The following is a 25,179-nucleotide window of genomic DNA, read 5'->3' as shown; positions in this document are numbered from 1 at the left end:
CTTTGGTTGGTGAGAGAGAAGTTCATTTATTGGTTTGTTAGGTAGTTCCTGTATTATTTTGTACGAAAACTCTCTGGTCAAGCGGAACCTTTTGAAGAGGCAGAGATGCACAAAACAGTTAATGGATCAGACAAAGGGACATTACTAGAAATCGGGCCTAAAAGTGATAGCTTTTTAACTCAAAAGGATGTCCAGCCCTGCTCGAAAAGCCCTTTACTATTAAGGAGGAAAAACCCTTCATAAAAAAAAAAAAAGGCCGATCCAGCTTCCAGACCGATACAGTATTGGAATCGGCCGAAACCGGTCCCAACTGAATCCCTGACATCGCTAGATCGCCTCGCTTACAGGTTGTACGAAACGCGGTTAGGTGAATAACTAAATTACCTAAAGCACCCAAACCGAAACTCCTCATCATTTATGAGTATAGTAGTCATTTTGATAGTACACGAGGATAAATACGTCAAATGAGCAAAAGTTTACCCCGAACCTCTCTCTGTTCTGGTTTTCAAATTCTGGAAAAAAGAAAAAAAGGGGAAGAGAAGGAAAAAGAGGGATCAGACGATGATGATTCTCTTTCGATTTCTTCTGCACTGAAAGGCAACAAGAACTTCGAATCCCTCGTCCTTCGTTTTATCGATCGAGAAGTTTTTGGATCGATCTAATCGATTGGAAAGATTTGAAAGATGGGGGATTTTAATCTTGCTCTAGTGATCGTCGCTATAGTGGTTTGTGTTCTTGTTTTCATCTTCAATGTCTATCTTCTCGTCAACTATCAACATCCTGATGATGCGAATCAAGCTTATTTCCCCAAGTTCGTCGTTGTTTTGGGTCTCTCCATTGCTGCAATTTCTATACTTATGCTTCCAGCCGATGTTGCTAACCGTGCGGCATGTCAACACGCGATCTACAATGGCGCCTGTAATCTCACTTTGCCAATGAAGACACTGTGGATTATTGTCTACATTGTTGATGCTGCACTCGTCTTTTTCATTATCCCCTTCGCCATGTTCTACTACGAAGGCGATCAGGACAAGTAGGTATTTATAGGATTTTTAGGTTTCTTGGCATTGACTTATAATTTCATTCTTCCTGTTTAGCAATAGGAACCTAGTAACGATGGATTTTTGTTGTTGTTGGTCATGGTGGTGGTGGTGTTTGGTGTGCAGGAGCATAGGGAAACGAATAAAGAGTGCAGTGCTGTGGGTAGGGGCTACGGCCTTTGTTTGCGCTCTAGTGCTTGGCATTTTATACGGTTAGTTTGACGCCTTAATTTCTTTTCCTGCGTTTAAACTAACCCTTCATCCAACGCTTAAAAGAATCTAACTTTATTGAGGAAAATAGGGGAACAAAATAGAAGCTACTGGCAATTTTGGAGGTTAACAGTGATGTTGAATTAATGTTGCGGTGAATTAGTTCCAGTTGGGCCAGTGTATGAAAAATCCTAATACAGTTTGATAAAAGATAACAAAATCAAGCTCAATAATTTCTGATACAATGCCTACTGTCATGTCACGTTGTGTTAAACTTGAAGAAAATTCCTAGTCGAGCAAAACATTCGAAGAACATCCAATAGAAAGCTCTGGCATGTGGAGTGTCCAGGGATGGGTAACATCTGCTATTAGAGTTATGCTTTTAGTGGAAGTTAAGTTTATTGTATGCCTTAATTAATTTTTGGTGGGGGTGGGGGGGTGTTTGGGCCCTGTGGTGGTTGAATATCAAACCTCCCTAGTTCCTTCCCTTCCTGCTCCTAGTTCTGCCCCCTTTCTCTGCAATAGGAAATACCTTTGATATGAATCTTTGCAAACCCTTATTAATGGAGAGCACCTGTCAATTGTGGATGTTACAAAATCAGTGTTGAATAAACAGGATCAAAGTAGAAGAAAAAAAGTAGAAGAGAAGAGGGAAGAGAGGAGACATAAGAGAGAAAATACTGGAAAGAAAGCTCACGGTTTTGGTTAGTTCTCAAACTGTAAGAAATTCCATCATATCTATGATGAAAGAGTCAAGTACTATAAGCAAAGATTATAGACCATAATTACCCTACGGTAGACAACACAATAGGTTGAAAAATAAAGACAATAACTAAGAAGCACTAACTAATAGACAAGGACCATAACTACTAGCAACTTTAACAGATGAGACACTAAGAAGATGAACTTAGTAACTAGGACATCATAACTAACTCTAACCCTATCAGAAGATGTCTTATACAATTAGACTTTTAAAATCAGTCCTCCAGCTCAAACAACACGATCGCCATAGACAACTGGATCAGGCCTGGCAACTATATATTCAATAAGAAAATAGAAAAATGGAACATATGATCCAGCACCCCCCTCCACAAAAAAAAATGTTTTAATTAAAAGCTATTCAATCAACTCAACTACTGAAGCCAATGTTAATGTAGTACTCTCTTGCTGGAAATCTTAATCTAGGGCCTAACAGCTGATAAATAAAGATTATACCATAAAAAACCTCACATGGATGCTCCTGCATCATTGTAGCTTTTCATAAACTATCAAATTGATTGGACATTGTTTCTAGTAGCACGTATTATGTTCTGAGTTTCTATTTTGTTATGTCTGTACTTACCTGACATTATTTTCCCTGTTGGATGGCACAGGTGTAGTTGGAAAGGTGGACTTCACTGTTAGACACCTTTCTTCACCCACAACTAATTTCCCAACTTCATGGGCTTTTTCTAGTAGCCAGCCATGTATTGGTGGTGCATCTTTTCATCAGGTCCCTGTTCTTTTGCATTTGTTCTATTCTCATTTTGATTATGACTAGTTTCATTTTGACTTCAATATTGTGAGGGTTACCACTGATTGTGCCTGTTGATAATGTTAATTGGTGATGGCAACCAAAAGCAGAAAATAGTGATTTCTATCACATTGTTGTTTCTTGATTATCATTTTCTTTTGGTGGGTGGGGAGTGGAATGGGAGGTTTGAGTTGGTGGTCTGGCATTGTTCTTGTACATGATGGAGATTTCTAAGTTCTAACCCCCTTTTTCCCCTTCGTATCTGCATTTTCCCCCAGTGCTCTTCATACACAGCTGGTGCTTCATCAGAGAAAACGTGGACTATGCGTACCACTTTTCCAGAATACGTTGTCGCCCTCACCACCATTGTTGGATCCGTTCTATTCTCGGTATGTTTCTAAACTTAATTTATTTCTGTGAGGTTTCATGTCTGGTATAATTCTGTTGCACCTTGGAAGTTAGATGCATTTATAGATTGGTTCTATAAGTACATTCCATCCTATCTATCATTCGGAAATATGAATCTGCATTCTTTAGTCATGTTTGGAGGGTTCCCCATCCCCGTGGGCCATGGTAGAAACATGTTTGATCTTTGAAGTTATGTAGATGTATATTATGTTAGTTAATTGTTGACTAGGTCTTTCTGCCTATTTGTTCTTATGGAATATCTGAAATGCATATATCATTTATTATTAATTGTGGCCTACAGGGATTTTGCCTTTTTTTTTTTTTTTGTTTGACGATAGTGGCCTCTTAGAAGAGTCTCTATTGCTGATGAAAATCTTCATTGCAGTTATTTGGTGGTGTAGGTATTGCTTGCCTGCCTTTGGGGCTTATATTTTCATTTATTCGGCGTCCAAAGGCTGTTATTACTCGTTCACAGTATATCAAGGTGCATATTGCATTTTTTTCCCCTGCAATTTTTTTGGATAGTTGTTGATATGAGTACTTAGTGGTGGGTGGCATTTATATCCTGCAGGAAGCAACTGAATTGGGGAGAAAAGCTAGAGAATTGAAAAAAGCTGCTGACGCACTTCATCAAGAAGAGAGAAGTGGTTCTAAAGGGAGGAAATGGCGAAAAAATGTAAAGGCTGTTGAAAAGGTATTTACCCTTGTGTCTGGTCACTTAATATATAAATTTGATTGTATCGTGTTTTCTGTACCTGAATTTTATTAGAACATGTATATTAGCAATTTACTTTGTTACTTATGTCTTGTTTCAATCATCTCTATGTTGTGCTTCCTTTAATGTCCTTTGTAATACTCACTATTCTCATCCTGCTTCCCTGTTTTCTGGTTTAGGCAGCAGATGGTCTTTGTGAATTTTACTTTCTTGGTTTGAGTGTTCTGCTTCCTGGAACATATTTATTTTAATTGGCAGATCAGTGATTTAAGTGGAGGCATGAGTTCCTTGTATTCTTGAGTATGGTGTTCATCCCATGCTTGCTTATCCTTGCAGGAGTTGCTTCTTTTGGAAGAAGATGTCAAAGCTTTAGATGAGATGTATCCTCAAGGAGAGAAGGTCAGTGATATAATGTATATTTTACATCTTGACTATGTTTTTATGTTAGTATTTCTTCTGCATCTCATTTTACTGCCTGCTTTATCCAGGCAGAGACTACTTGGGCTTTAACTGTTATTGGCTACCTGGTAAAATTTGTATTGGGAGTTCTAGGGTGAGTGGTCTGCCGACAAATGTGATTTTATTACTATGTTAATGCTTGAAACATGATTCTCAAAATGGTTTTGTTTGTCCATTCACTTCATTGCTTCCATATCTGTTCGATATTATTTTTATGAAACTTTAGTAGGTACTTGGAACTGTAGGGCAAACAATTTACAGTTATTCAGCTACTATTTCCATTTTTTGCTTCAAGAAAGGGATAGAAAAAAGAGAAAATTTTATGTTTTATTTCTAATTGGTTGCGTAGCTGGAACAAGCACCTGTTTTCTGATTATATTTCTAGGTATTTTTCTTGCAGTTTCTTTGCATGGACTGGGTAATAATGCATAATTCTTGGGTTGGAAAAATAAAGTGGGGGGCTTTTTCAGGTATTTCTTTTGAGAGGTAGACTACAGTTGTAATTCAGAACATGTATAATATATTATTTCCTGGTCCCAGACGATATCTCTGGACGAGTTCAATTATGTGCCACGTGGTACAAATTGAGTGGATGGGGCTGAGATTTTATGGGCAGTTAGACCCTAAAGGTCCCCTTCTCACATGTGAATTTTCAGCCCAAACAAAGTTGGCCAAGTGGCAAAGTAAGCATTACAAATCCAGGATCACTGGCACCAAGAGTGTACATGCCAATACGTACCACATATGATTGTAGAATTCACAGAGTTTGGTTCCACATATGATTTTAGTGAAAACAGAAGAACGGGTAAAGTACTAGCAATAGCTCTCTGCTACCAGTGAACTAGAAGCATCAAATTTGAAGAGTACTGGCAGAACTACACTCAACTAGTGAGGGACAGAAAGGAATTGCACTCTTAAGACCTCTTGTCATAGTTGAGGGACAGAAAGGAATTGCACTCTTAAGACCTTGTGTCCCAGTACTTACCTCCCAGGGAGGAGGAGAAATTGAAGAAAATTGATCAGAAGATAAGATCCATTAACACAGTCATCAGATATCAAACAAGTGGAAACCTTATTAGAATTGAATACAACTATGACTATCTATTCCAAGCCCATCAGGAAACAGACTGTAGAGCTCATTCATGTCACAACACATGTTATTCAACTAATTTAAGTTAGTCTATTGCTCCTGTCCAACATTCATATTCCAATGTATCATTTTATTAAAGACAGCTGCTTTCCAATGTATCATTTTTGTGGCACAATCCTGCTGCAACTTGAGATTGATGCAAGCGTGTGAATCAATGTATCAAAACTCCAAGGAAAACATGAACAAACTGCAAATGCAAACAGTGTATACTGTATAGTACTTGCTGCACAATCCTATCCTCAAATGTGTCAGCCTCTGAAACTGGAATACCCAAGAACAGGCACAAGAAATTTCTCTTTTTGCGCAAGAGAGAAGTTTTGGATGCTAATCCCGATTTCAAAACCGGACTGTAGTCTTGGATGGCCATATTGCCAGTTAGCTTCTACTAAATCCTTTTGTAACAATCGAAGGGAAAAATAAAAGTTACTGGTGGAAAAAAAACACCAAAGAGAACACCTTGGTTCAGATGTCTTTCCTCTATTGGTATTGTCTTCTTCCCCCTTCCTTCAAAAATCCCACAAAACTAAGGAAAAAATAAACCCCAAATTTTCCTTCTCTTTGGTCCAATCTAACCTGAGACACTCGACGTCATTTGACACTGGTAATAAATCCCTTTTCCTATTTACAGAGAAAATCCAGTAACTTCCATCCAGTGAGGCTAACTGCTCAATCAGCGAAACGTGAATCTGCAAAATTGGAAAAAGATCAGAACAGAACTCAGAGCTCCAGAAACTCCCTCAACCAGTGATTTGTAACCACTATTGAGACCGACTGAAGGGTGCGACTGTGAGAAGGGAGGGCTGGGTTCAGAGAGAGGGAGATGGGAGAGATGAGAGTGTTCAAAATAAATTTGTTTGTCTGTGTTTTCTTAAATTGTGTTTCAAATGCCGGGTTCATTACAAAAGAATAGAAGCATTACTAAACATGTTTCTGTTCCAATACTGTTTTAAGAACAAAAGACACAGAAGTACTCCAGAGGAACATTACTAAACAGCCCTTAGCTGGCCACCTAAATCTCATTGGCTATGTATCCTCATGGCTAGAGGGTTTTTGGATTTCCTCCTGCAAGAAGGCAATGAAATTTATTTTGAAGAGTTCCAAATTCCATATGAAACCTAAACTTGGATGAATATTGTCTCTCTTATTTAGCAATGGTGGCAGTAATAGGTGATAGCATTGAGGTGGCTATAATATGCGCCAGTTTATTTTTAATTTTTTTTTTCGTTTTTGATTTGGAAGTTAAACCAGGGGCTTGGGATCTTGCACTCACTGCAGTGGTGGGCTGTGTTTCATTTTTCATCTTCTTAGCCTCTGATAACAAATTTTTTAGCCAATGAAGGTCAAGGATTGAAAACCCAGGTTTTTATTTATATATCATTTTATCGAACTAAAGTCAGAAAGTTTTCAAAGTTATTTTGCTCCACATATTCACTGCTGATTTAATTTTATCTATGTTTTCTGTGAATTACTGCTCAAGTTTGGTATAACCTTGGCCAATATGTACTTGTTGCTTTCCAGGTTGATTGTCTCAGTAGCTTGGGTGGCACATATTGTTATTTATCTCTTGATTGATCCACCTCTTTCTCCTTTCCTTAATGAGGTTTTCATCAAGCTGGACAATGTCTGGGGTAAGTTGACGAAACTTTTGCATCCTCGGCAGGCATTGAGAATTCTTGGTCTGACTTGTAGATTTTTGCTACTTGACCAGGCCTTCTAGGTACTGCTGCATTTGCCTTCTTCTGCTTCTACCTTCTAGTGGCAGTTATTGCTGGGGCAATGATGCTTGGTCTGAGATTAGTTTTCATTACTATTCACCCAATGAAGTAAGGAATCCTTTCTCAATCATGTTCCACATTTTTAATTGCTGGCACTGGTTGACATATTTAGCTATTTGTTATCCTCACTTTGACCCTTTATTGTCTCCAGGTGGGGTGCGACTCTAATGAATTCATTTCTGTTCAATGTGGGACTCATTCTCCTTTGCTCCATCAGGTCTGCCTTCTTGTTTGGCATCCTAACTCTTTATTTGGGTATTGAAATAGAAACAGTAGATCGACCCTGTTTAATTGGTTTAGCACTTGTCTGTCATGCACGCTGTTGTAACCAAATCTGAGAGAAAAAGAAATATGGACTGAAGTTTCTAAAAGGAATACACAGAAGTTGGAAAGCCCCAAAGAGTAATGCCATACTGGGTTCCAGCACTGTGTACCGCTGCAACTGTGTTTGAGTTGTGCTAACATGAGCTACCTTGTATGGATTTATGTCAAGAGAACAACTTTAAGACTGAGATCCAGGGTACTGGAGCCTGCATTACTACTTGACATGGTAACTCTGGGGACTCACAAATCAGGGCCCCAATCAGTGACTATCTTATATGATGGATCTGGATGGGACCACACCATCAATATAGCCCTTTATATTACTTTTTTGGTTTTGTTGGAAAATGTTTTTCAGTTATAGCAGAAGATGACAATGGCCTGATATTTCATGACTTTCCATTTTATGAAGGTTTCTAGCAGTTTCCCTAATGTTCAAAATTTAATGTCTTCATTATCATTTTCCTATTGCAGTGTGATTCAGTTCTGTGCTACAGCTTTTGGTTATTATGCCCAAGCAACTGCTGCTCAAGAAATATTTGGTCACACATTGCAATCTCTTCGTGGAATTAAATATCTGTACAAGTCAGTTGCAACTGAGCTGTGTTCCGACTCTTGTTTTGATATTTTATGATTTTATGACTGGATTTAACATTATCTCTCTCCTCCCCTTGGTTTACAGGTATAATGTATTTCAAATTGCATTTATTGTCTTGGCAGGCCTCACATTTGTATATTATGCTGCCTTTGTAAGTATATACTCCCCATATCCTGTGTCTAGCAGGAATTAGAACCTACTCATATTGTCTTGTAATCTTTTCAGGGATGGAGGAGGAGAAAACTTACTGGCAGATTCCAGCTCGCCAATTAAGTAGTGTGCTTCTTGGAAGAGCATTGGACTGGGTGACTCCTAAATTCTCAAAGCACGTCATTCATCTTGAAGTGGTTTTCGGAGTTGGATGTATATGGCCTTAGTTTGTTTCAATATCATAATTTCAAAGCATGGTCCGTTCACGTTCAATCCTAAATCTGCAGCTCTTAGGAGCATGGTGAGTGCTACTGCTGGTGCCGCTGTTGTTTGTTGCGTCTGGGGTTATCTCAGTGATGCCTTTTTTTCTTTCTCTTATCCTCCTATGTATCTCTATTACATGGCTGATTTATCTTATAAATTGACATGTGCTTGTGATGATGATATGTACTTCCAGATAGGGATGACAGGCTTGGGGTTGGATGACTACCACTACTGTAATTTAGACTTCAGGAACAATATTCTTTTTTGGTTTTAGCGGATCAGTTTGCTTAGGTATATGTACAAATGATATATGCCTTGTATCGAATTTCCTAGGAAATTTAGAGTTCTGAAATATGGCTTCTATGTTAGTATGTTGGATGTGGTGTGGTAAATGCAACTGGGTTTGTACTTCATCATCTAAAACAAGGGGTAACTTGCAACTTACCATGAAATTAGTGGGAAGAATCTTCAGGTGTAGTTGCAGACCTGCAATCAAGGCTTCAAACAGGGTGAATCGGTGACAAAAATGCATCTGATACTAATAAGAGGATGATGATGAGAATCATAAAAAGGGGTTATACACAAGGTTGCCTGATCCAAAAATGACTACAAACAACAGCAGTAGCTTATTGTTTATGCCTTTTGACAATCTATTCTGAATCAAATTGATTGTACAAACAAAACTGATTGTTGGATCAAGCTGATTTTTGACGAACAATTTCTGGGTTATGACCCATATCACTTGCAAACCAATGTTTCTCCAGAGTTTTCAGATTTTTGTATCCTGAAGTAGGGTTTAAAGCCAAGAAGGTAGTCCGAGCTTATGTTGGCATATGCATATAATCGATCCAGTGCCAAACATGGTTCTGGTATTTTGGCTGGATGTTGCACACTTGTTTTGTTAGCAACACAACCTGACTTGATCCTTTCTTAGCTCTGAATTTATCATTAGATTAGGCATCACAGATGGATGGAATTTGCCTAAAATTCAGATTTGAATGATGACAAAATGTAGCATCGAACAGATGTGCAATATTAGAGGAGGGAAGGGGGGGGGTCGCTTGCTTTTCTCTGGTTATGGATGACTTGGATTTACGTATAAATTTTAAATGTAATCCCCTACCCTAATCCAAGTGATACTTCCTCTTGATAGATGCTCTGAATGGAAAATTAAAACATTACAAATTTTTCTCTTTTAACTCCGTTCTGCACGACAACCACCATCCTGTCAACAAAGCAAATATCAATCCCATTGTATCTTCCTATGAATCACTACCTCTGAGAAGTTTGTAGTATTCTTGCCATCGGAAGCAACAAGATCACATGGGGAATCCTCAGAAAATTCAGTTGGCAAAGACTTCCAGTGTAAACATGGTTCCCATTTGGCTTCCTTGAGGACCTTTAGTATTTCTTCCACAACTATTTTGCTTCCTTCAGAAGAAAGATGAATACCATCTCTGTAAAAAGGAAAAGACGAGTTACAAGATACAGGGCGAAGGAAAAATATTTTCCAGACCATAAAGAGGACAAGTTTATCTGAATTGAGTAATGTTTGTAACATCTTTATGATGAATAAATTCAGTTCCAAAACATTCATCTAGAGATGGCACTCGTAACCTGACAAATCATCCTGCATATGTGCCCTCGATCCAACCACAGCCATACAACCCCCAACACACACCCCCCCACCCCCAAACCCCCACTCCCCCCAAAAAAAAAAAAAAAAGAAGAAAAAAAGTCACTTTAACTTGAATGGAATCATCACTGGGGGCCAAATCGGTCAATTTCCTGAAGATCTGATTCCAGCAACATAATTGTCTGGAAAAATAGCATATGATCATTCCAAACCCGGTTGGAACTTGGCATCCTAAGATATCTACTACACGTCTACACCCTTAATCAACATGATAATTTTCTAACTGCAGGGCTCACTTAACAACGAAAATGTCATCCCAGCATCAGAATTCCGTTTCTCTCTAATTTCCAAGTAAATGCAGTAGATCATGAGTGATATTTTTAAGGGCCTCATGTTGTCATTAAGTCAAATCGTTTTTAACTATCACCATATACCCCATACTCACTAGGAGTCCAGCTCCCCTAATCTAAACCAAGTCTATCTAGCTCTTCAACTCTGTAATTCATCCAATTCAAGTTTAGAAACTTCCTAGCTCATTGCCCCCTTCTTTTCACTATTTTCCTGGGAAAACTAAGGGCCCAAACAACCTGCCAAAGCACACGAATTTAAAGTTATTCCTCTACTCACATACTGTGTGGGTCTCTTCGCAGTCTTCCAGGCTGACTAATCCTTCAAACAAGCCTGATTTATCACAGCAAAAGGGGTATAGATTAAAGACGAAGTGCTTGGCCTACCTACAAGCACGTTTACCACCAGAGGGAGAGAGCATGTGAGACAGATCCAAAGAGATCATAGCATACTTAACAAGATACATGATTCCAACAATATGAATGTACACTCATAGGTCAGTTGTGATGACTGTTTGGTTAATAGGTCATTTAAAACACTGTTGTCTGCCAATGCAACAAGGAAGTAATCCACTGGAGGATGCCCCTTATCAGATTCCCTGAAGCTAAAAATTGTCAGAGAGAGAGAGAGAGAGAGAGAGGTCAACTAACATTCAACAAGTTGGTGCAGTTCCTAGGTAGACCAAGAGGACAACAATCTGTTCCGAAGATAGATATCAAGAAGCAGACAATATAGAACTATGCATATAACTGGAGGCACTGTCACAACTTTCCTCCCAATGTGATGGAGGTTGATTATCATCTCCTAAGAACAGTCCAACAATACATAAGAGATGACTCTTCAAGGAGATAGAGGTGCTCCAGATTCATGGGTGTCAACTTTGAACCGAAACTGGCCATTTAAAACTGAAACAAACTGAACCAACTTGGTTTGGTTTTGGTTTTGGTTTTGGTTTCAAATTCTGGAATATTTTCTCAGTTTGGTTATGGTTTCAGTTTCAGGGCTGAAACCGTTGGTTTGAACTGAACCAAACCGAGTTACCCATTTTTGAACCAAAATGGGCCGACCCATAGGTCTTCTGATGCTTTAATCAATGTGGATGATAAGTTCTATCTTTTTTAATGTTTGGAAATTTTTTGGTGGAATATGACTACTAATAAGAGGTTTTTGTTGATGAAGATGTAAGAAGTTGGCCCAAACACCTAAAATAGGGCCCAAATCGAATACAAACTGGATCAAAACTAAATAGTGAACCAAATAAAAACCGAACTGAAACTGAACCGATCCGATTTGGTTCTGGTTTCGAAAAAAGGCTCCAGTTCGGTTTCGGTTTCCACATGATGTATCTTGAACCTATCGAAATTGAACTGAAAAACCAAAACCAAAGCGATTGACATCCTTATCTAGATACCACCTACCTGAAGTTAAAATTGGCATCAAAGATAGAATGAGTGGTTAGTTTAGGTTGCAATGATTAAGTCACAGTTAGCTGAAGCATGTTTGGCTTTTATTATTGTTACCTTTCAGATGGATGCATGGCTTTAAAGATCATCAGTCCCAATCCATACAGGTATCAGACAAGAACATATCAATCATTAGGAATAATCAAAATTACATCATATAACTTTTATTTGAATATAATCTTTAAGGCGAGTACCCAAAAACTTTATATATTCTGTTTTAGATATATACCAATCAGGAAGGGTGTCAAAACCAAACCGTTTACTGAACAAAGTCATTTACACCGAAACCGTGAAACCATTTAATAAATGGTTCAGTTTTGGTTTCAAAACTGAGACAGTTTAGTTAAGTGGTTCCAACTGAACTGGACCGTTTATACCGACAATAAACCGATTAATATATACATAGTAAGTTAAGTCATTCATAGTTAGAATAAAAATTTACGACAAGAATAAAAAAAAAATCCCACTAAAGAAATTAAAAGACATTCAAACCTTGAATAAAAATAAAAAATACAAACAACTACAACCTTACAATTATTAAAGGAAAACATATAACAATAAGCAATTAAATTCAAAGTCAAGTTTACATCCGTTCAAATAAAAAATTTAAAAGCGAAAGAAGCCGTTTAAAAAAAAAAAAAAAAAAAAATTAATAAAATCATTTTAAACCAAAAAGGTTCAGTTTTGGTTTTACCTAAAAAATATTGCACCGAACCGAACCAAGCTGTTTAACACTTTACCAATCGGTTTGGATCCAAACCCACAGATCCACCACAATTTTGTATGAATTGCAGGCATTTTCTGCAATATGTAGGTGGCATTGCATTATTGTATATATGTCTATAACTGTTTTAAGTATTGAATCACTTTTTTTTTTTTTCTAACATTTATGCACAATTTTAAAGTTTTCATTGTTAGTTCAATGACTACGATTTTCTTCTTTTTTTTGGCCAACTGGATCAGCTGATCCTTCACAGATTGGATTGGTATCCCCTTAGAGGCAGACCATTAAATCCATGGCTGGAAATTCACTTTATGGTAGACATAGTTTTTAAGGCGGTAAGGCAATAGAGGCGTTTGAGGGTCTTTCGGAGCGCCTTAGCGATAAAGCGTGCATAAAGCGTCGCCTTATCGACTAAAGCGTTCTTGTGTAATTTTTTTATAAAACCAATCTATTTGGCTCAAATCCTAGTTGAATCCTATTACTCATATGTTAAATAAATATTAAAGGTTCATATCCATACCAATGTAAGATATTCATCAAGAAAACAAATCAATAAAGTGAATAAACTAAGTTCATCTTCATCAATCATCAATCATCAATATTCAATCATCAATCGTCAATCGTCAATCGTCAATCGTCAATCGTCAATCGTCAATCGTCAATCGTCAATCGTCAATCGTCAATCGTCAATCGTCAATCGTCAATCATCAATCATCATAACATATTAACATATAATATAAATACATAACTATGAAACAAAATTATAAATATAAAGAAAAGAAGACATAAAAAATACAAGTATTTATTATGCTTACCTCTATGATGGCCAAATGAGTGCCTAAGCCCTAAGGTCATCCACTATATTTCTAATCCTGTCAAAGAAGAATGAAGCTCACCACTACCAGAGCAAAATGGTTTCCTGGATCAGTGGTTCTTCCTTGTTCCTTGATTCCTTCTCAAAGCCCTTTCTTAAAACCCTTGACAAAATCCAAACCCTATTTGTGAATCGGGTTTTTGTTTTGTTTGTTTTGGTTATTTTTGGTGGAGTTAAGATGATCCCATACATCTCAAGTGTTAACAAAACCATATACCTACCAATAAAAAATCTATATTTGGAATCTTCATCAAGTAATTTTAAAATGTGTTTAAAAAAAAACCCATAAGGTGCCACTTCACATAAGGCGGAGCACTGTCTTACCATCTTTAGACCGCATCAGTGCCTAGGCACTGCTAAGGCGTCGCCTTACCAGCGCCTTAAAAACTATGACGGTCGATGATTTTATTGTCCAAAAGACTTGGTTGACACCACCCTCATACCCTTGGTTTCCTTTGATAATATGAATACTGTTAATTAACAAATCAAAACAATAAGAGTGACATAGAATACAAAAAAGTAAATGATTGGATCAGAGCGGGTGATAATAGCAAAGGACGCAACTAAATTCAAGATGAGAACTGCTAGCAAANAAAAGTCACTTTAACTTGAATGGAATCATCACTGGGGGCCAAATCGGTCAATTTCCTGAAGATCTGATTCCAACAACATAATTGTCTGGAAAAATAGCATATGATCTTGTTCCAAACCCGGTTGGAACTTGGCATCCTAAGATATCTACTACACGTCTACACCCTTAATCAACATGATAATTTTCTAACTGCAGGGCTCACTTAACAACGAAAATGTCATCCAAGCATCAGAATTCCGTGTCTCTCTAATTTCCAAGTAAATGCAGTAGATCATGAGTGATACTTTTAAGGGCCTCATGTTGTCATTGAGTCAAATCGTTTTTAACTATCACCATATACCCCATATTCACTAGGAGTCCAGCTCCCCTAATCTAAACCAAGTCTATCTAGCTCTTCAACTCTGCAATTCATCCAATTCAAGTTTAGAAACTTCCTAGCTCATTGCCCCCTTCTTTTCACTATTTTCCTGGGAAAACTAAGGGCCCAAACAACCTGCCAAAGCACACGAATTTAAAGTTATTCCTATACTCACATACTGTGTGGGTCTCTTCTCAGTCTTCCAGGCTGACTAATCCTTCAAACAAGCCTGATTTATCACAGCAAAAGGGGTATAGATTAAAGACGAAGTTCTTGGCCTACCTACAAGCACGTTTACCACCAGAGGGAGAGAGCATGTGAGACAGATCCAAAGAGATCATAGCATACTTAACAAGATACATGATTTCAACAATATGAATGTACACTCATAGGTCAGTTGTGATGACTGTTTGGTTAATAGGTCATTTAAAACACTGTTGTCTGCCAATGCAACAAGGAAGTAATCCACTGGAGGATGCCCCTTATCAGATTCCCTGAAGCTAAAAATTGTCAGAGAGAGAGAGAGAGAGAGAGAGAGAGAGAGAGAGAGAAGTCAACTAACATTCAACAAGTTGGTGCAGTTCCTAGGTAGACCAAGAGGACAACAATCTGTTCCGAAGATAGATATCAAGAAGCAGACAATATAGAACTATGCATCTAACTGGAGGTACTGTCACAACTTTCCTCCCAATGTGATGGAGGTTGATTATCATCTCCTAAGAACAGTCCAACAATACATAAGAGATGACTCTTCAAGGAGATAGAGGTGCTCCAGATTTATAGGTGTCAACTTTGAACCAAAACCGGCCATTTAAAACTGAAACAAACCGAACCAACTTGGTTTGGTTTTGGTTTTGGTTTCCAATTCTGGAATATTTTCTCAGTTTGGTTATGGTTTCAGTTTCAGGGCTGAAACCTGGTTTGAACTGAACCAAACTGAGTTACCCATTTTTGAACCAAAATGGGCCGACCCATTGGTCTTCTGATGCTTTAATCAATGTGGATGATAAGTTCTATCTTTTTTAATGTTTGGAAAAATTTTGCTGGAATATGACTACTAATAAGAGGTTTTTGTTGATGAAGAAGTAAGAAGTTGGCCCAAACACCTAGAATAGGGCCCAAATCGAATACAAACCGGATCAAAACAAAATAGTGAACCAAATAAAAACCGAACTGAAACTGAACCGATCCGATTTGGTTCTGGTTTCGAAAACAGGCTCCAATTCGGTTTCGGTTTCCACATGTTGTATCTTGAACCTATCGAAATTGAACTGAAAAACCAAAACCAAAGCGATTGACATCCTTATCTAGATACCACCTACCTGAAGTTAAAATTGGCATCAAAGATAGAATGAGTGGTTAGTTTAGGTTGCAATGATTAAGTCACCGTTAGCCGAAACATGTTTGGCTTTTATTATTGTTACCTTTCAGATGGATGCATGGCTTTAAAGATCATCAGTCCCAATCCATACAGGTATCAGACAAGAACATATCAATCATTAGGAATAATCAAAATTACATCATATAACTTTTACTTGAATATAATCTTTAAGGCGAGTACCCAAAAACTTTATATATTCTGTTTTAGATATATACCAATCCGTAAGGGTGTCAAAACCAAACCGAAACCGTTTACTGAACAAAGTCATCTACACCGAAACCGTGAAACCATTTAATAAATGATTCAGTTTTGGTTTCAAAACTGAGACAGTTTAGTTAAGTGGTTCCAACTGAACTGGACCGTTTAAACCGACAGTAAACTGATTAATATATACATAGTAAGTTAAGTCATTCATAGTTAAAAAAAAAATTTACGACAAGAATAAAAAAAAAATCCCACTAAAGAAATTAAAAGACATTCAAACCTTGAATAAAAAATAAAAAATACAAACAACTACAACCTTACAATTATTAAAGGAAAACATATAACAATAACCAAAAAGGTTCGGTTTGGTTTTACCTAAAAAATATTGCACCGAACTGAACCAAGCAGTTTAACACTTTACCAATCGGTTTGGATCCAAACCCACAGATCCACCACAATTTTTTATGAATTGCAGGCATTTTCTGCAATATGGAGGTGGCATTGCATTATTGTATACATGTCTATAACTTTTTTAAGTATTGAATCACGGTTTTTTTTTTTTTTTTTTCTAACATTTATGCACAATGTTAAAATTTTCATTGTTAGTTCAATGACTACGATTTTCTTCTTTTTTTCGGCCAACTGGATCAGCTGATCCTTCACAGATTGGATTGGTATCCCCTTTGAGGCAGACCCTTAAATCCATGGCTGGAAATTCACTTTACGGTAGATGATTTTATTGTCCAAAAGACTTGGTTGACACCACCCTCATACCCTTGGTTTCCTTTGATAATATGAATACTGTTAATTAACAAATCAAAACAATAAGAGTGACATAGAATACAAAAAAGTAAATGATTGGATCAGAGAGGGTGATAATTGCAAAGAAGGGCGCAACTAAATTCAAGATGAGAATTGCTAGCAAACAGAAGCGCGGAACTAAGCAAGCAAGTCGATTATAATCAATTTTTAAATTGTTTGAACTTCACTATAGCCGAGGTGAGGTATCGCTTGCCATAGTCCCCTTGTTTACTACGATAATAGGACGAATGCCATCACCAATCGCTGTCCTGGACTCGTATGCAAAAACATTCCAGAACAGAATTCTTTTGTTTAAATAGAAATTTCTCCTTGTTCCCGAGTAGTTGGCCAAATTTAAAACTATTCTTGCCAAAACTCTTCAAATCCAATACTGCAGAACCTCCACAGACAGAAAACCAACAATATGAAACTGCCCTACTTAGTTTTAGCACCAATCTATAAACCACTTTGTTCTCAGTAAAATGTTGTTGTGATGGTACTAGATGGACAATTTTTTTGTGTAGCCACTGACAGAGATCTGTTTGATTTATGAATGGAACATCTGTAACCAACTACGTACAAGAAAGCACAAGTCTTTACTGTAGCAAAAGATAGACATTACCCAATATTACTCTAGAAGTCCTAATGCATAGATCTGGGGAAGAATTGATGTAATTCAAAAATAAACTATACAGAAGAGTTCTATTGCCAAAAATAAGGAAGCAGGCACAAGATAACAAGGGTCAAAGAGGACCACTTAACTCAAGGGATAGAGAGGATCAGAGGCTACTTAGGGTTACATTAGAATTTGATTCCAATGTAACTTTAGTGGTGAATGAGTCCCCAAGAGACCCCAGAGTGAAGTGCTCTTTTTTGACCACTGTTGTCTTGTGCCTGGTTCCTTATTTTTGGCAATAGAACTCTTCAGTATTTTCTAGTTTATTTTTGAACTATGTAAAGAATTAGAAGAAAAACCTATTTATCATAATAAGTGCAGGGTAGGAAAGAAGAGATGAGGGGTAGACTACCAAAAAATAGTTTGAAACATCAAAGAGAATGAACTCTATGATAATGGCAGAAGCTTTCCAATTGTGATTACTTTGAAAACGGAGGTTTAATGTGAAATCTAAGGTGGTTTATGAATGATTTACTAGCATGGAGGTATATGTTTTGGTGGGTTAAACTCATCACAACATTCAACCTAGACCTCCCATCAGATAAATCTAACCAAGGCACATGGTACATAATCAAAGTCTATTTTTGGAATTTGTGACCACTTAGGAAGGATTTGGTGATGGACTCTTATATTCTATGTATTTAACCTTGGGTATCATAAGGTACCAGATCATCTTCGATATGTAGGTGCTCATAAAACATGAACTACCCACTGGTCACACAGAATATAGGATCTAGTATAAAATAACACAAAAAAACTTACGTAAAGCAGGCAGTCATCCAATCATCCCTCTTTTGAATTGCAGACCATAGATCAATAGCCTTCACATCAATCTCCCTACAAAGCTCTAAACCAGCTTCTGAGTATCTTTTGCAGGCTTCATTTGTCCGATCTAGAGGGCTAATCAAATCACTGTAAAAGGGAAGGACTTAGATTAGTGCTTTAGAAAGACTATGAAATAAGAAATGCAAAATTGGAATCAGTATACCTTATAGCTCTATTACGGATCATCTCCTCACTGACAGGAGGACAACTAAGAAAAATAACGCGTGTTTTCTCTGAGAGGCTCTGGTTAGGAAATAAAATTTGAGTTAGGAAGGGAATAAAAACCATATTCAGGTAGGAGAAAGCTATTCTACAGATCAAGCTTAAGGACTGTTTAGCAACAGAACAAGTGCAGACAAAATCAGGATAAATGGTTATAAGCATCTTTGTGTATCCAGGTAAAGAAAAAGAGATGGTGTGGAGAAGAAGACCATGCACTTAATAGGGAAATTACCAAATGTGTTAATTTTTTGTGCAGTATAATACTCGCATCTTTCTGTCACTAAGCCCCTAATCGACTTTCCACAACACTGCTTTGTGGGTCCTTCAGACTTGAAAAAGTAGGACCATGTTACATTGATATAAAGCAAATAACATACCTTAAGATGAACTATAATCTTTCTCATGTTCTCTACATATTCTGGGAGTGGTACATGAGGTCCCAAGCCAGATGAGTGAGGGCCCATTGAATCATTTCCCCCAAAGTAAACTATCACCAATGAAGGCTGTACAGAATCATCCTGCAATGAAGACAACAACATAGAAATAAGTTAAAAAAGACAATACCTGAAAGCCTGAGCCAGAACGGCATCTCCATATGCTTCAGAATCAAGTCAAGTGAAAGAAACTGGTTTCATTTTGCACCACCATATAAATAGGATAAGACAGAAAGAGTATTACCAAATTTCAGAGATTTATATCAATTCTCATTAACTAAGGACAGATTTTGTCAATTAAAAAATGTATCCAATATTTCTTACTTTTGTGTAGGAGAGGATTATCACACTTTAGCATGCATATTGAACTGGTGATAAGCCTACTTAGGAAACCTTCGGTGTCGCTTTTTCATTTTTTATTTTTGGACACATAATGGATTTTAGGTCCAAACTGGGTTGAGTGGTATGAAATCAAAAAAAAAAAAAAAAAAAAAAAACAAAAAGAGAGAAAAAGAAAAAAAAGAAAAAGAAAAAGAGGAAGAATTGATATCATAAATTGGGTTGAGACATTTTTTTTTTTTTTTTTTTTTCAATCTCGACAAACATATTAGAAATGGGGTTAAAAGAATCAAATGCACCGCCACAAAATAAGGGTTATTTCCTTCATCCTGTCTTCTATTAAAAAGGTTGATCTTCAAGATTTGAGGGTGAAGCTGTAGCATCTTCAGCATGTCCGAGATTCGAGACTTTTTGCCATCAACAAAACTTATCATTCCTCATCAAGCACCATGGCTGATGCTGAAAAGAAGGTGAAGACTCCAGGAAAAACCGGTGATTTCTTAAACCCCTCATACAGAAAGATCTACTACATCAGAGTGCTCATCTACTACATTAAATTGCTCAAATCACCCCTAAAAATGTGAGCAACTTATTTCATATTTACTTCATAAGTATGACTGATGTATGATTGCCAGAGATTCGTCTTTATTGTTGGTGCGGAAAAGCACTGTGTTGGTTTTTTTATGTTCTGGAGAACAAGAAATTACTCGATTTCCAATAATCATCAATCTATCTAACAGTATGAAATGTATTATCATCCTGGAACAGTTTTCATAAAATTAATTTTTCAAAACAAAATTGACAAAATGAGGAATAAGAATCAATGGTCCTACAAAATGCCGCCTATGTATTCTCTAATCTGTACATGGATTCAAGCAACGCACTAGCAGGATATGGTGCAGAGATGTCCCACTCACTGCATGCAAACACGAAGCCTCAGGTTCTCAGTTCAATTAGATACTGGCTCATGTCAGAGTTCACAATTTGTGGATGGCTAGATTTTCTAGACACCGAGCAAAAAAGCTTGATTTCTAATTAACAAGGTTACAATCTGTTACATCCCTAAACTTTATTCATGTAATATGTGAACTTAATATGTTCTTTTCCTAATCTATCCAGTGACAAGACTCTAAGCTTCTTTTTACACGTGACCTAATCCAGCTGGATTTAACACGGTTAGATCCAGAACTGGGACATGGTCCAGCAGCACTGAACAGCTGGTTTGTCCAGCAATGTGCAAAAGGAACCATTTTATTGATTACTGAAAGGTCAAGTTAGGGGAGAAGGAAGCTGGATATTACTTTCTGTGAACACTGAACCGTGAGTAGAAGCATGAATTTAAATGAGATATTGATGCAGATATGGCTGCCCTTTCTTGGTTGGACCAGCATGACCGGTTTTGGAAGCCAAGAGCCAAGAAGAACCGGTCCAGCCCAGGGTTTTGGTCCAACAAGGGTTGGAAATAAAATTAGTAGTTTACTTAGTATTTTATTTCATGCTTTTAGTTTCCAGACTTGAACGTAGGAGTAGGATTTATTTCCTTGCTTTGGTTTCCTTTTTATAGTTGTTTCCTAGTTTAGGCTAGTTTCCATTCCAGTTACGTTTCTAATTTCATGTTCCTATTTTCCTATATATTAGTTGTAATCGATTGAAGATTCAGAGAGCAATTTGATTATTGAATGAACGTGTGAGTGTGATCCTCCTTTTCCCCCTCTCTACTCTGATTTCCCCTCCCTTCCCTAAGGGTTCTCCATCAGATATGGTCAATCATAGGGAGCTTTAAGTAGTGTTCCAAGTGTTTCTGGGGGTTTCTCATGGATGGGAAGACAGGCATGGACTTGGGTGTCCATATGATTGGGATATATAGTAACATGGTACATACCCCAGGTCTCTGCCATTGGGTTTCCTTTGGCCCACTGCTGGACAAACCAGCTGTTCTGTACATATGGAGTCCGAGTAGAAGTAACTGTCAAATTGCATTGAGTGAAATTTATCGTGAAAATGAAAGTAAAATTACATCTGCTATATCTATTTTAACAAACATCAGAGAATGTTAAACAATAGTTTTTTAATTGGACTGACCTAACCGTAGAACTGGAAAAACCATAACCGTCCGAGCACAAAACTGCCTAACTAAAAACTGGAATCAAAGTTGGTGCACCAGTTCACAGGTTTTCCTTTCTCTATTTTATTTTTCCTAATTTTCTTGTAATTTTATTATTTTTCAGAACAGCAGATTGGTCGGTCAAAACTGGGATGAACCAGAACTGAACCCCTTCTTTATTTTCTCCATTTTAAATACATGGAGAAAGATGGTAATAAGTAGCATGGGTAGGGGGTATCTGGTTTAATTTACAAGTTTATTTGTAAGTGTACTGGCAAACATAACTACTCCAAGTTCTATGTTAACTCATTTTGAGTCATTTCAACTTGATGAAGTGCATAAAAAACCAATCTCGCATGTAAAATAAGTCCACAAAAGAAAAATCATAAGAGATATAGATAACATTAGAACTATAGATACATACACACCTTTGGAAAAACTTGATTGACAACTTGGAGAGCACGCCTCGAATTCCAACCACTATATCCTCGCAACAATATGTCTGCCTATACCCCAGCACAAGTAAAAGCAAGTCACTTTAAAATGTAAACACAGTTGTATGAAAGAAGAAGTAGGTGCTTGCGTTTATTATGCTTCAATGATGAAGGAATTATCCTGTCAATTGTTGATGTCATAAGTACTTCCCACTTACATGGAATTAATTTTTAAGCATTGCTCAAGGAACAAATTTGAACTGATATCATAGCTGGAACATTGTTACTTGATTCATTCTTCATCTTATATGCGATCCTCCAATTAAGTATTTCCCTACATAATACTCTTGACCTTTGCTGTTATTTGGGTAGTGAGCTAACTGAGGGTTGGAAATAAAAACCTGCTACTAGCAATAGTTTGCAGAATGAAATGATAGATAAAATTTTAACTGAAGTCAATGAGACAGATAGGATTATGAAAATATAAAGTAATTTCTATGAAGAGTAAAATGACATTTGAGCTTATATGTGGTATGTTATGAGATAAGATGTCATATTAGGAAATCAGAAACAGAGGATTAATTTGAATCAAGGTACAGCATTTACAACGAGGAAGGAATGCTGACTAATAAGAAATGATGAAAATTAAGTGAATGATCTATGAAAGACCGCAAATATTAACAATAATTTTTAGATCATAATTTCAAGAAATCAAGAAACAAGTCCAAAGAATGAGTCAAGCTGAAATGAGGATGTAGAGGCCGATGAGTTGCAAGACAGAAAAGGATAAAATTAGAAAAGAATGCATTTTCTGTAGCCTAGTGGCATCAACTAGGTAATAATATGAGAGAGTAAACTGAAACAGTTTGATATCAAAGCGCAATGAAGGCTCTAAAAGGACAGAGGGAAGGCTAGAAAGATCGTTGGTCAAGATAATGAGAGAAGGGCTGATGACCTAAGTTCTAATAGAAGACATGACGGTAGATAGATTGGAATCAAGAGATAGGATTTGAGTAGCTGAACCTAAATACTCGAGGCAAGGTTTGGTTGAGTTGACTAACAGAGACTCTATGGAAATCAGTGAAGTGAAGGAATGGGTGTAAACAAAGAGAACCCTGAAAGTTCAGAAAAGGTAAAAGGGATAAACAAAATACAAAACAAAAATAGTCAAAGATATAGAAGAAACACAGAGGAAAATAAGTTGCAATGGAATCAGTAATTTGATCCACAACAGATCAGATTACTATAGGCTACCAACTGCCCCCACCTTCCACAAAGCTAAAAAGAGAACTCAACAAAATAGACATTACTTTGATTTCAAGGGGTCTAAGGCGCAAATTCTTCAAGAGGATTTGAGCCTGATGTTATTTGTTCAACTCAATGAGATTCAGAAGTGTCAAACAAATACCCCCACTATAAACAAATAAGTGCTCCTTCCAGGCCACCTCCAAGAATAAGAAAAGTGCAAAAAGAGACAGCAGAGAAAGCTTACTTTGACACCAAAGATAACGAGATGCCCAAATCAAATTCTTACGTGCAAACATGTCTCCAGCATATGCTGGGAGAGTCACGAAAACCTTTCTTAAGAAGCCAGATTAACAGCACAGCATGAGTGCTTGGTTTTCCTTCAATCTAAACATTGCAAGAGCATTAGTTTGGCCTAAACTAGTGTCCAGTACCAATTCCAGACATCTACACCTTTGGAGAGGAATTGGATTCTGTATTATGGGGTTGATTATCATGAACCTTTACCATACGTTCTTTGTGTATTACTTCATAAAGATTTATATGCTTTCTCTATGTGTTTATACCCATCAACATAATTTCTATTCCCTATCACGCAGAGTGACCGGTGGGAGGGGCGGGGGCGAAACAAGTGTAGAAACCTTCTAGAGAGAAACCCATATCTTGCATCTCTAAATATGCTCCACTAAAAAAAAACCCCAAACAGAACACATCAAAAACCCTTTCTTTTTAACCTAAAACGGATTTGAATACCGTCAATATATTACTGTAAAGGTCCAATGGTGGAAGGAAATGCTGCTTGATATTGGCAATTCATTCAAACAATCAAAATTAAAAACATCAAAGGATATTAATATGATGGTTAAAAGAGAAAAGTTTACCATCCATCAATTAATCTACACATGTTCTCTATCAAAGTGGTAAGTTTCCAACAAGTTACTAGTACGAACAACCCAACATGACTAGACCCAATCAAGCTCTCGGTGAACAGAACAGAGAATTCTTCTTCCTCTTAAAATTTTAGCAAGTAATCTTCACAAAATCCAACAGAAAAACCCATATTTCATACAAAACTCATCCTTCCTAACCTTATTCAACTGAAAACCTTGTCTACCTCATTCCAAAAACCAATCGAACCCCCCCCCCCCCCCCCCCCCATTTGTTTTGGGGGGTGTGGTGGTGCAGTTCAAAAGAGTTGGCAATTTTCCAAGTGAGCATGTATTGTGTGAAGTAGTACGGATTGTGGCACCCACCCACCCACCCACCACAAACCAAAACAGAGCAAAGAGTTCCCCGTATCAATCATCAAATGTCACAACTAATCAACCAATTACTTCGAAAAATGATGTGAACTGCGTCTCCCATGATCTTGTACACACGATTTCAACAGAGAAAAACAGAAAAGAAGCAAAAAAGTTGAGATATCCCGCAATCATCAGTTTTGAAGATCGAGAAGAGAGAGAGTACCTTGCGAGAATAGATGTCAGCAAGAATAGCGCCCCAGCCTTCTTCACTGTAACTGAACTGAACGATGGAAGACCCAGAAAGCACGAAAAGTGGTCGTGAAGGTCCTACCATTGTCCCTCTGAGCCACCACCTCCACCACCTACTCTTTTCGGCTTTTCGAGAATTGAAGTGACAGAGAGTTGAGGACGACTCTTTATGGAGTCCCAAATCCAGATCATCTTCCGGTACATTATTCTCAACGTATGATGTCTGCTTGACATGTGCGTGCATGTACGCTACATGTACCCGGATCCTCTCCATTGCAATCATGCATTCAGCACGCATTTCGGCCAAAAGTATTCAACGATATACCTCAAAGGTCTCCCAACCATCGAATGTGTAATCGAAAAAAATCTTGTTCAATAATGACATCAGTCTTCCACCACCATTTAAAGTGTGAGAAAGGGCAA

General features: G+C 37.4%; 2 protein-coding genes across 3 annotated transcripts; one reads left to right on the top strand and one right to left on the bottom strand.

Moving 5' to 3' along the window:
* Nucleotides 1–498: 498 nt before the first annotated feature.
* Nucleotides 499–8,955, top strand: LOC122062416 (LIMR family protein At5g01460). Of its 2 annotated transcripts, XR_006134943.1 has the most exons (15): nucleotides 499–1,033; nucleotides 1,167–1,252; nucleotides 2,624–2,742; nucleotides 3,042–3,152; nucleotides 3,557–3,655; nucleotides 3,743–3,865; nucleotides 4,223–4,285; nucleotides 4,375–4,439; nucleotides 7,014–7,123; nucleotides 7,204–7,318; nucleotides 7,422–7,487; nucleotides 8,066–8,176; nucleotides 8,274–8,340; nucleotides 8,415–8,640; nucleotides 8,797–8,955. XR_006134943.1 is itself a non-coding variant. In XM_042626036.1 (14 exons), the coding sequence occupies exons 1-14, from the start codon at nucleotides 684–686 to the stop codon at nucleotides 8,460–8,462; spliced, it is 1,533 nt and encodes a 510-aa protein (XP_042481970.1). In that variant the 5' UTR covers nucleotides 499–683; the 3' UTR covers nucleotides 8,463–8,955. The 2 variants fall into 2 exon arrangements, 1 of the variants encoding a protein (XP_042481970.1); XM_042626036.1 differs by having other exon boundaries at nucleotides 8,415–8,955.
* A 773-nt stretch (nucleotides 8,956–9,728) lies between these two features.
* LOC122062417 (GDSL esterase/lipase CPRD49) lies at nucleotides 9,729–24,919 on the bottom strand. Its single transcript, XM_042626037.1, has 6 exons — nucleotides 24,731–24,919; nucleotides 22,013–22,090; nucleotides 19,085–19,225; nucleotides 18,649–18,728; nucleotides 18,423–18,572; nucleotides 9,729–10,060 (listed from the first exon to the last, which is right to left on the bottom strand). Exons 1-6 carry the CDS (start codon nucleotides 24,839–24,841, stop codon nucleotides 9,847–9,849), a joined length of 774 nt encoding a protein of 257 aa, XP_042481971.1. The 5' UTR covers nucleotides 24,842–24,919; the 3' UTR covers nucleotides 9,729–9,846.
* Between the last annotated feature and the right edge of the window lie 260 nt (nucleotides 24,920–25,179).

The sequence above is a fragment of the Macadamia integrifolia genome, unplaced genomic scaffold (assembly GCF_013358625.1).
Source record: "Macadamia integrifolia cultivar HAES 741 unplaced genomic scaffold, SCU_Mint_v3 scaffold1023, whole genome shotgun sequence".
Taxonomy (NCBI): domain Eukaryota; kingdom Viridiplantae; phylum Streptophyta; class Magnoliopsida; order Proteales; family Proteaceae; genus Macadamia; species Macadamia integrifolia.
The sequence above is the reverse complement of the archived record's forward strand: the minus strand, read 5'-3'. Positions and strand labels throughout refer to the sequence as shown.